At 50.0% G+C, this 11,408-nt stretch overlaps 1 protein-coding gene across 2 annotated transcripts; it reads right to left on the bottom strand.

Moving 5' to 3' along the window:
• Positions 1-487: 487 nt before the first annotated feature.
• On the bottom strand, positions 488-3,352 carry Ascl1 (achaete-scute family bHLH transcription factor 1). Of its 2 annotated transcripts, none has more exons than XM_050145722.1 (2): positions 1,960-3,352; positions 488-1,616 (listed from the first exon to the last, which is right to left on the bottom strand). In XM_050145722.1, the coding sequence occupies exon 1, from the start codon at positions 2,680-2,682 to the stop codon at positions 1,996-1,998; it is 687 nt and encodes a 228-aa protein (XP_050001679.1). In that variant the 5' UTR covers positions 2,683-3,352; the 3' UTR covers positions 488-1,616; positions 1,960-1,995. The 2 variants fall into 2 exon arrangements, with proteins under 2 accessions (XP_050001679.1, XP_050001678.1); XM_050145721.1 differs by having other exon boundaries at positions 1,956-3,351.
• Positions 3,353-11,408: the final 8,056 nt, after the last annotated feature.

Genomic DNA, 11,408 nt, shown 5'->3' with positions numbered 1-11,408 from the left:
AAAATACCTATAAATTGGGTGGGGGGGAGTGTGTGCCTAGAAGTGAGTGCAGAGGATTCCACTCCACCCCTGAAGTTTGTTTGTGGAGAGGGGACCCCCCCATCCCACCTTTCAGCACTAACCTTCCAAACACCCAACCTTCCACCTCCCTGTGGGGATACGAGTGGGGGAGGGGAAGGAGGCGTGTCCCTTCCCAGGTGACTGTTTTGGGGATTTTTTTCTTAATGCATAGTCTGTGATGGGGTGACGCAACTATGAATTGCCATTGATTTCCCTGGAAGTTGTCTATATGCACAGTGAATAACAGAGAAGAGGACCCCACACACAGCCATCACCAAGTTATCGCTGGAGTGGGACTGTCTGGACCACTTATCCCCCTCCTCGCTGCAACTGAGCACCCTTGGCACCACCCTCCCTCCCTTTGAGTATTTCCATAGCTTAGCCAGGAGCATCAGAGCCAAAGAAGACTAGAGGCAGCTGGTCATTTTCTCTCTCTCGCTCTTTTTTTTTTTATATAAAAAAGGAAAAAAAAGTTTTATTACAAAACTAGCTTGTATAAAACAGGGTTATACACGTTTTTTAAGTTTGTAATAAAACAGTAAGGGGAAAAAAGGCAGTGGTAGAAATTTCCAAAAGGCAACCCATGGAAACCAACTGGCCGCCACTTTGCGTTTGGACAGTAGCTGCATGAACTTTGTTCTTCTTGAACGGCTTTTAATAACATCATTAATACATTAACAACGTTTCTAGGAAGTAAGACACATCGGTGCTGAAGTCATTCTGGTGGCACTTAAATCTCACCTACAAGGGAGTTCCCTACGAAACCACAAGGGGGGAACGGCAGTTGTAAGATGGGCTACAAAGTATGCAGAGGTAATTGCATTACATGTTAAAGTATCAAGATATACACATTTTAAACCATTTGTACAAAACTTCTATAAATTTTCTCTCTCTTTCTTATGTACAAAAATATCTTAATATATCCCCAAACTGGTTAGAATAGATACAAATAGATTTTTTTCTTATAATAAAAAATTCACAAAGATTGGAAGCATTCTATGATGAAAACAGAAGCAAAGACAGTGGGAGAGAGAATTAGGGCTTGGGGAGGAGGCCACCAGGATAGGGGAAGGGTGTCCAAGAACCGAGTATGGTTTAGCAGACAAATGCCCACAGTTCGCTGGGATGGGCTTATTAAGGAAAGACATCAACCCAGTCCAAAGGGCTAGGTCTTGGTTTGGGCAGAGGGCAGAGGGCGAGAGGTGAAGGCACTGGCAAGTGCTTTCACCCCTGCCTGTTAGTGGCTGGCTGGGAGTTACTGAAGAGCGCGCGCGCGTGGCTCTCTTGCTCTAGGAAAGGAAGCCACTGCTTTTGCACACCAGCTGTGACTTGGGCTTAGGTTCAGCTACCAGTCACTCATTTGTCTCCGAGAAGGACTGGAGTGCAGAGGTGCTGTTTGCAGCCCAACCCTGTTTGCTGAGAACAGGGCATCATAGTCACGTTGCCCCTGGAGGTCGTCCTTCTGGTTTGTTTGTTTTCTTCTTTCTCCATTTGTTTCTTCTTCACTCTCAATGTCCTTGGCGAGACACACTAAAGATGCAGAATCTGCTGTCACCCTGTAACGGAAACAAGAGGGGTGAGTGTGAATTTGGAGGATTGCAAAAGATGTGAAGGCCTGGGGGGGGGGGGGATCTGCCAGGTAAAACATCTCTTTGGACAAGTTCCAGGACTCAGTCCCCAGGGTCTCTGATCCTCATCTCTGCCCTCCATCCCTTGGAAACTTGGGCAAAGCCACTTTTGGGGGGTCAATACTGAGGCCAACAAAGTAGGATTTGGAACAGACACACTAACAACAACAATAACCCCTCCATGTTCATGGAGACAACCTCTACCATCCATAGACCCTCAAAAAGGGGAGGCGAGGAAACCCCTGCCCAACGCCAAATGAAACGCACCTACTTCCAAAGTCCATCCTCAGCAGGGGTCGGCAGCTCCTCAGAACCAGTTGGTGAAGTCCAGCAGCTCCTGTTCCTCTGGGCTGAGAGGGTCATAAGATCCCTCGTCTGAGGAGTAGGATGAGACCGGAGAACCCGCCATAGAGTTCATGTCGTTGGAGTAGTTGGGGGAGATGGTGGGCGAAAGGACGCCCGCCTGGAAGGCAGCGCTCACCGCGTCGTGCTCGTCCAGCAGCTGCTGCAGAGCGCGGATGTACTCGACAGCCGAGCGCAGCGTCTCCACCTTGCTCATCTTCTTGTTGGCCGCTCCGTTGGGGACGTGCTCCCGGAGGGTGGCAAAGCCCAGGTTGACCAGCTTGACCCTGTTGCGCTCACGCTCGTTGCGGCGCGCCACGGCGGCCGGCTGCTGCTGCGGCAGGCTGTAGCCGAAGCCGCTGAAGTTGAGCCGGCGTTTGCAGCGCATCAGTTCCGGAGAGGACGAGCGCTGGCGCTTGACCTGCTTGGCCGCTGACTTGTGACCGCCCCCTGAGGGCTGGCCATCGGCCACTGGGCTCAACTGCGGCGCCTGCTGCGGCTGCGGTTGCTGCTGCTGCTGCTGCACGCTCTGCGCTGCTGCTGCTGCTGCTGCCGCCGCCGTAGCAAAGAAGCAGGCGGCAGGCGGCAGGAAGGGCTGCGGGGGCTGCGGCTGCTGGCCGGCTCCGCTCTCCATCTTGCCAGAGCTCTCCATACCCGGTCAAAGAGTGGCGGGGAAGAGCGAGAGAGGAGTGCGAGGAGTGCGCGTGGGGGGACGCGGAGCTCTAGGGGGACGCGGGGCTCGGAGGCACGATCAGAGGGGGTGAAGAAAAGGAGAGAGGAGAAACGGGCCCCGGAGGAAAGTTAGAAGAGAAGAAACGCGCGGAAGGCCGCGGAGTTCTCCAGCTGCGGCGGAGGAAGATGCCTAGGCGATCGTCTTCCCTCTGGGCCGCCTCCTCCCTCCCCTCCTCCCGCCGCGGTTGGCTTCGGGAGCCTCGCGTGGCGCTCGCGTGTGCGGCCGCCGCCGGCGCCTTCTCGGTATTAAAAGAAAAGGGGAAAGGGAAGGCTGCAGCAAAAGTCAGTGCTGAGTGCGCTCTGCCGGGTCGTGCTGCTGCGGTGCTGCGCTCTCTTGCGCCCGCTCTCCCTGGCTCCAGCCTGGGTCGAGCCTGGTTCTGGGATTATTTGGTTAACCCCCTTTCTTTCTAATTCCTCTTTCGCCCCCAATTCGCCCTCCCTGATCTGCTCCCAGCCGGTACGCCGTCCACGTTCCCTGGCCAGAAGTGAGAGTGTTGGGCGGCTGTGATGCGGCCGCCTTTTCAATGGGACACCCAGCCCCACGCGCAGCCCTGGCCCCGCCTCGCCCCCCACTCCCCACTGCTGCTGCGGGCGGCTGCAACCCCCACCCCCTCTCCCCCCCCCCAGTTCCCTCCCTTCTCTCCCCCCCCTCCTCCGGTTGCCCGCGCCCGCTCCTTGCAAACTCTCCATTCAGCCGGGTTTGTTGTTGCAGTGCGTGCGCCTGGCGCGTGCCGGACTCCCGGCTGAATAAACAGGCTGCGCGCTCGGGGCGGTGACTCGGGGCGCCAGGGGGTGGCTCTAGAAATGGGGACCTTTTTCTTTTTAAAAAGGGTAAATGGCTCTGGGACTTGGGGTGCCTAGGTGGAAAGTCTAGAGGGAAAGTGTCTTTGGAGTCTACTGAGAACTTGGAAGAAAATGCACGGAAGGATTTAGGGAAAAAGTAGCAAAGGATCCTCACACAGGTGGGGAACTGGGATTCTGTTTTTTTTTTTTTTCCTTTTTCTTCTCTACCCAGGTTTTCTGGAGGATTATTTGACTGCCCTAAACAATAAAAAGCAGACTTGCAATTAGGTTTAGAAAGATGGAAGGGGAGAGAGAGACCTTGCAGACAGTGAGTGACGAATTGGTGGCTGTTTGAGAACTTGGGTTCTGGCCCCTTGAGTCCTCTCACTAGCGTTGCTGCACTCCATCAGTGCTACCCTCTCCGAGTCGCCTTGGCTTCTGTACGCTTGCATTAAGTGGACACTGGCATTCTATCCAGCTTCAAGCATAGGATGTGCTGGACCCAACTCGGCAAGAGTGGAGAGGGTAGAGGACGTGAACTGGCGCTAAGAAGCTGAGGCAGGAGAATCCTAAGTTGGAGGCTAGCTTGAACTACACAGTGAGATATCACTCAGCTTTTAAAAAGCGGTGTGTGTGTGTGTGTGTGTGTGTGTGTGTGTGAGAGAGAGAGAGAGAGAGAGAGAGAGAGAGAGAGAGAGAGAGAGAGAGAGAGAGAGAGAGGTGGTTTAATATACAGGTTCTCTGTAACACCTGCCACTCCTCAGAAGATGCTTTCTAGACTAGCTGCGAAAGGAGAGCGCACCGGGATAATTCCAAACCGCTGGAGGCTGCCGGGAATTGAAGGTGACTGAGTTTGGGCAAACGGAAAGGCTTCCTTCCTTGTCCCGGTCTGCTGCAGCCGCCTGCGGAGGCCTTGGCGCAGCCTTCAACCCGCCCCAGGCGTGTGCCTGGCGGGTTGGTGGCAGGCGACTGGGAGCAGAGCCCGCTGGGGCCGTGTGCTGGCACCGAGAGAGGGGGAGGCGCCTGCGGCGGCGTCACCCTGCTGCTGGGACAGTGCCTGCCCAGGCGCCCTTCCTGGGCTTAGGCCTGGCACTCTCTGTCCGAACCAAGTCCAGCTTAGAAACCCCAAGCACTCAGACTGCTCTGGTACACCCTGGGCTGGTCTGTGGTCGCGTCTACATAGGCAGAACCAAGACTTCGGCAGTCCTTTGGTGGATTTGTCCTGAAGTCCTCTGGGTTGATGATCAAGGTCTGGAGTGCAGTAATGTCTATGGTGAAGTACCAGGATAATGGCTTCTAGTTATCGTGGTTATTATTATTTTAGTTGTTATTATTGGATCCGTTTATTTCAGTGTCTCACTACATAGCCAAAGCTCTTCCTCCCTTAGCTTTCCCAGGACTGAGATTTTGAGCTTTGGTCACTACTTCCTGTCAGGATAATTGCTTCATAGGGTCCACAAGGATGTTCCAGAGAGATGTCCTACACATGCCTGGCTAATTAAGAGTGTTCTTGGTGGAGTAGTGGTAACCACGTGCAGAAAGAATGGCCGACTTCCTAACTGAATCCCACATCTTACCTAACTATCTCTTTGTAGAGGGGAGGTTTGGAGGAGCACAGGATGTGACCACACCAATTCTGCAATCCTTCCCATAGGCTCTACCATAGCCGGCTTATTGACCTCTGGGAGTCTCAGTTCCCTCACCTGTGCCATGCCCCTCCCCTGCCCACAGAAGCAGAGACTGGATTGAGAGAGGGTCATCTTCCGGTCACAGCTACAAAATGCCCGAAATGCTCCGCCAACAGGAAAGGTTTGTGTAAGCTCACAGTTTTAGAGGTCTCAGTCTGTGATCAATCAGCCCCTTTGTTCTGAGCCAGTGTGAAATGGTGTATCATACTGAAATGCATAGGATGGCAAAACTACTCCTAGTATGGCCAGGGGAAAGGGGAGCAAGAGAAGAGTGCTGGTTGGTTGCTGTTGTTGTTTGTTTGTTTTGTCAACTTGACACATTCAGCCTTACCCAGGAAGTCAGAATCTTCATTGAGAAAAGGCCTCCATCACATTGTCAATTCACAAGTCTGTGGGGGAATTTTTTTTTTTTTTGATTAATGACTGATGTCGAGTGGAAGAGTCCAGCTCACCGTAGGTGCTGCCACCCCTGGGCACATCCTCCTGGGTTGTATATGAAAAGAGGCTGAGCAAAACCACTAGGAGCAAGCCTGTAGGCAGCTCTTCTTCCTGGCCTCTGCTTCCTTTACTTCCTGGAGTTGCAGCCCTGTCTGTCTTTTATCCATTATGAACAGCAACTGTGAAATGAAATCACCCTTCCTTACCAAGTTGCTTTAGGTCACGGTCTTTATCATAGCAAGAGGAACCCAACTACAGGGCTGTGACAGACCTGCCTGTACTGTTCTGGGAGGATTTAGGGACGGCTTTGGAACGTCAGGCTTGAAAAGTCATTGAGTGTTTATAGCTTCATGCCCTGTTGTGGGAGCTTGAAAGACAGGGATGCTGGAGAAGATGGAGATGATGGAGACCTGGCTTGTAAAACTTTGCAGGGAAGCAAAGACAATTCATGAATGAGTTTGAATTAAGAATCTGTGGCTCTGGTCAGCTGGGGCTAAAATATCAGCTGTGATGAACAAGAGGCCAGAAACACTAGAGTGAACTTCTGTTTTGCCGGGACAATCCATGTTGGTCATCTAAAGCCAGAGCTTAGAAGTGAGCTGCAGCTAAGAAGAGGCCAGCATCATCGAGGAACAGGACAGAGGGAGCCAAGGCTGCTCACATGCTGGCAGCTGAAGATGGTAACGCGTAAGAGCCACCCAGGCTATGCTGGTTTTGAGGTCATGGTTTGGCACTGTACAGCAGGGCCAGTTTCTGAGGAGAAAGCCTTTGGTGAAGGGGCAGCCTCACCTCCAGTAGAGACTCTGGCATGTTGATGGTATCAGTAGCATGATATCACTGTCAAGGACAGCGGCAGCTGTGGCGTGGAATCCACCTGAGCCTATGACACAGGTTGCATGTGTTGTGCATGGGGGAACAAGAGAAATGGGCAGCTCAGGCTCTTTGGAGACCAGAAGATTATGAGTGAGTCCCAGACGTTGAACACTAAGCTATTTTATATTTACTGAAGTTTGGCTTTGCTCTGATTTGATGAACTTCTAAAGGTGTTTAGGGAAGAGCACACTGGCTGTCCAGTGCCGCAGGACCAACCCTGAAAACATACCTACAAGTAGCACTACAGACTGAACAGGCTAGCATATTTGTATTTGTATGCAATAACAATTAATCAAAAAAGAGGCTATAAATTTGAATAAGAATGGGGAAGGGTATATGGAAGGGCTTAGGAGGAAGAAAGGGAAGGGAAAATTGTTGTCATTAAAGTATAATCTCAAAAAAAATAGATGTTAGGTTTTTTTTTTCAAGAAAACCTGTGCTTTTAAAGTATTGAAAATTTTAAGGCTGGGACTTGTAAAGTTATACTATGCTTATACTGCGTTATCAGTGGGAGATCTTGGTGATGAACAAGAAAGGAAAGGCTCTGGGTTTAACGAATAGTGTGTTTGTGCGTCCAGTTGACAGCAGGTCAATTGTGCTGGTTGGTTTTGTCAACTTCACACAAACCCAGACATATCTGGCAAGAGGAACTGTGAGTTGAGAAGAGACCGCCATCATATTGCCCGCAGACAAGTCTGTAGGGCATTTGCTTGGTTAATTATTGATATGGGAGGGCCCAGGCCACTGAGTGGTGCAGTGGGGGAAGAAAGCAGGCTGAGCAAGCCAGGGCAGCAGGACAGGAAGCGGTGTTCCTCCACGGCCTCTTCAGTTCCTGCCTTGAATTCCTGCCTTGGCTTCCTTCTGTGGACTGTGACTCGAATATGTAAGCCATAAAGACATATTTCCTCCTTAAGTTTCCTTTGGCTGTGATATTTTATTACAACAATAGAAACCCTAACTCATCCTAACTCATGCCACAGTCTCCTTCAGGCCTCCAGGGACCTTAGACGCTCCCAAGAGGCCCTACCTATTAAAGACTCTACCATCTTCATTTTCAGAAACAATGGAAGGCCAGATAGGTGATACTTTTGTTCATATACAGCTCAGAATCCTGTGACTTCTCTCTGTGAGAATGAGGTATGCCTCATCTCTTTGAAAAATTTCCACTTATGCTACATTTTTGGGGTGGGGCATTCAATACTAAAGACTAAACTAGGTTTTATTTTAATTTTACTTTTTGTTTGTTTTTTTATTTTTTGGTTTTTTTTTTTTTGTTTTTTGTTTTGAGACAAGGTTCCTCTGTGTAGCCCTGGCTGTCCTGGAACTCACTCTATAGACCAGGCTGACCTCAAACTCAGAGATCCTTCTGCCCCTGCCTCCCAAGTGCTGGGATTAGTGTATGGCTAAACTAGGTTTCCCATGGACTATTTTTTTAAATATTTATTTATTTATTATGTATACAATATTCTGTCTGTGTGCATGTCTGCAGGCCAGAAGAGGGCACCAGACCTCTTTACAGATGGTTGTGAGCAACCATGTGGTTGCCAGGAATTGAACTCAGGACCTTTGGAAGAGCAGGCAATGCTCTTAACCACTGAGCCATCTCTCCAGCCCCCGACTATTTTTTTAAAAATAAAGTTGTGTGTATAGTGGATCTTAAATGAGGGGCAAAGAGGGGAAAATGCAGTTAAGTCTTGGACTCCGATTTTAGTGCCCTCATCAGTTTGAATCCCTGAACTTCAGGAGAAAAGAGGGTGCAAATAGACTCAGTTGCACAACACAGGGCCTGTTCCTGCAGGATAAGCTGCCCCCCATGCTGGGGTCTATCCTAAGGTCTATCCTAAGGGAAGATGCTCTCCTATCCAGGGAAAAGGTAAGGCCCTAAAGAAACTCTCCATGTTAGGCACCCCCTTTCTGAGGCCGCCTTGGGAAACCACTGGGCCTGCAGCAGAGGCAGCAAGGGCCCTCAGGACAGAAGACAAACCTCACTTGTGCCTTGGTTCTGCGCCTTGGTCACAACAGCCCGGCTTGCACCTGCATCAAGAACTCCAGACTTCTAATGAATCAATTCACTTATTCAATATGTCTTAAAAAAGAAAAGTTGGAGAAAAAAAAAAACAAAACAAAACAAGCACCAAGTATATTTTATTGTGGCTTTTTGGATAAGGAAGAAAGGTGGGGGCGGAGTAATTTGCAGGCACCCTCACAGGGTCTTTTGAAGTTCTCCAAATAAGAAGAACTAATGCTAACTCTTTATTTTTTTTCTAAAGCCCCATTTACATTATGATTAAATACCTTCCTTGGGCAAGCATAAAGAAAGTCGTTAATCTATATAGCTCTCCAAAGAATCAATACATTCTAAACTTTTGTAGGATTTGTTACACTCTATTTTGTTGTTACAGTAGGCTCGTCCAGCTCTGTCTAGGCACATGGTTCTTCTTCCCTCCCCCTCAGCACCTCCTCCAAGAATGAAAACAAAGCCAAGGTCTTTCACCATAAACAAAACCAGCTGATTCTTCACAGAGAACCCCTGAATAGCTTGAGAAGGGGGAGAAAACTTACAATAAATGGTGCATTTTTTTTCTCTGCTGGGTATAGCATTCAAGGATCAGGGCAGTATTCAAACAGAGGTCCATTTTTTTGCTCAGCAAGCGAGTTTAGAAAAGAAGCGTGGAGTCCATTCAGAGCCGCCCCCGCACAATCACGGGGCTCTGTGAAGACTATCTTCCATGCCTTGTCAGACTGTTTCTGGGGACCAATTAGCGCTTTGTTGCACGGCTTCTTTTGCTGCGTCTTTGAGCAGCAGGAAAAAGCGCTCTTGAGTCTCCCCTTATTTTGACCATTTCAGTCATTACTCAGTGTAATAATTAATATGACAACTGGACGCTCCAGTTTGTATAGAAACACCTCAGCGACAGGAGCGAGTTTGCAGTGGGTGGTAACGAGCCGCCATCGGCCCCAGAAGCCACACACACAAAAAGGGAATGAATGGCGACAGAGAAAGACAAGGAATAAAGATAAAATAGTTGGCACAACGCAGAGCGACATAAAACAGCCTGGGACGGAGAGAGGGAGGAGGAACCGGGACAATTAGAAGGGGAGGGGTAAACACCCTACGGAGGTTAACTTAGTTTGAAACTGTTTTGTGAATAGAACCGTGGACGTGAGTGGCCAGATTTCAGCCCATTGCCCCCACCCCGCCCTTTTATGAGCCATTTTGGAGGAGGGGGTGGGGATAGGGACGGCTGCAATCTTTAGACTGTTCGGACTCCTAGAAGGTGCAGTCCACCGGCTACCAAGCTCAGATCCCAGCGGCCCCTCACTTGGTGTTTGGAAAAAGCCAGGTCACCTTGACAGGACGAGCTATACCGACCTTTTTGGGGGATGAGTTTGGGGGAAAATATATTCCAAACTTCCAGACACTGCATCAACTCTGCACAGTCTGCATCTGCGGGACTCTGGAGCTGGGAGGGGGCTCCAGAGTTGCAATGCAGCTACCGCGTCTTGTGCTGTGCGCCCTGGGCTGCGACCCCTATGGGACCGCATAATAAATAATTAGAACGTTTAAGTCCGTTGGCCACAGCTCATGCTAATAGGCAGATAAGAACTCACACTAAGCCAAAGTGACAGTTTGCATATAAGACAAACAACAACAACAACAAACCTCACAAAAACTCCCCAAACTTAAACCCTTCTCCTTTTGCCCCAACTTGCTCCTTCTGTAATTCCTGTTCCCAAACCTTTTACTTAATTCCGATTCCTCTCACACACCTTCCCTCCCTCACCCACAGCCTCAATATCTCTTCCACCCAGAGGGGCCTCCTTGTGAGGACTGCCCAGACCTCTGAGAGTTCATTCCCAGCTGTCCTGTCCGCCGGTCATCTAGTGATGATTTTCTTTGTATGGAACACAAGCAAGCAAGGAAACCCGGGGCTTCTGTACGCCTTGAATGCTGTCCTGGTTCAAGGGGCCAGAGGAGCTTCCAGGTGGGTGAAGAGCTGGGGGACAAGGAACAGGGAAGTTCCTGAACTGCTTCTACCGCCTCCCCAAAGCAGGGATCTTTTACCAAAAGTGTCTGAGGTCAGTCGTGTGTCCCCATTGTGTGGCCACGTGTCCCGTGTCCATCAGCACCTCCCCAAGCCCAGACTCAGCCTGATTCCTTGCTGTGCAGTCTGGGAATACTGTGGCTGATCAATCAGTGGACTAGGGGACATGGATACTGGCACAGAAGGCCAAGGACAAAGTTTACTGGTAATAGGTTTCAGAGGAAGCAGAAGCCAGGCCAGCCACCTAGAGAGACATCTAGCCTGCCTGATTCTGTCAGTCTTCCATGGCTTTGTAGAGCTCAAACAAGGAACAGCACCCAGCAGGATTTTCAGTCCTTTGTGAGGGTGGGGGAGAAGGTGGTGGGGGTGGGTTGGGGACAAAGGTCAGGGAGTAATTTTGAACATGGATATTCCTTAGCATGAAACCTGAAGGAGCAACAAAGACAAAATTTAAGGACTTAACTCTTTGTAAAATTCAGACAGGAGTGCCAGGCACACGGAGAGCCAGAGATGTGTGTTGAATATAACACTCACCCTGAGATATGGAGCAAGGGGACACACTGGTCCTGCTAAGTACTAGAAAATACTGTTGAGTTCTAAAAGTGAGTACAGCTGACAACGGCCATCGATCCATCACATAACTGGCAAGTCTAGTCCCATGAATCGTCCGCGTGGAAGGAAAGAAAGTCCATTGGCACAGGGCAGGACAACAAGGGACTGTCCTGATTCTCTGGATTCTCCTCTCCTCTCCTCTCCTCTCCTCTCCTCTCCTCTCCTCTCCTCTCCTCTCCTCTCCTCTCCTCTCCTCTCCTCTCCTC

Source organism: Alexandromys fortis, unplaced genomic scaffold, assembly GCF_014885135.2.
Source record: "Alexandromys fortis isolate MF-2015 unplaced genomic scaffold, M_Fortis_MF-2015_v1.1 scaffold_50, whole genome shotgun sequence".
NCBI classification, from domain to species: Eukaryota; Metazoa; Chordata; class Mammalia; order Rodentia; family Cricetidae; genus Alexandromys; species Alexandromys fortis.
Note: the sequence above shows the minus strand (reverse complement) of the source record. Positions and strands in the feature narration are given on the sequence as shown.

Bases quoted from the DNA above. Each gene is read 5' to 3' on its own strand.
- Ascl1 (XM_050145722.1), bottom strand. From the start codon at position 2,682: ATGGAGAGCTCTGGCAAGATGGAGAGCGGAGCCGGCCAGCAGCCGCAG.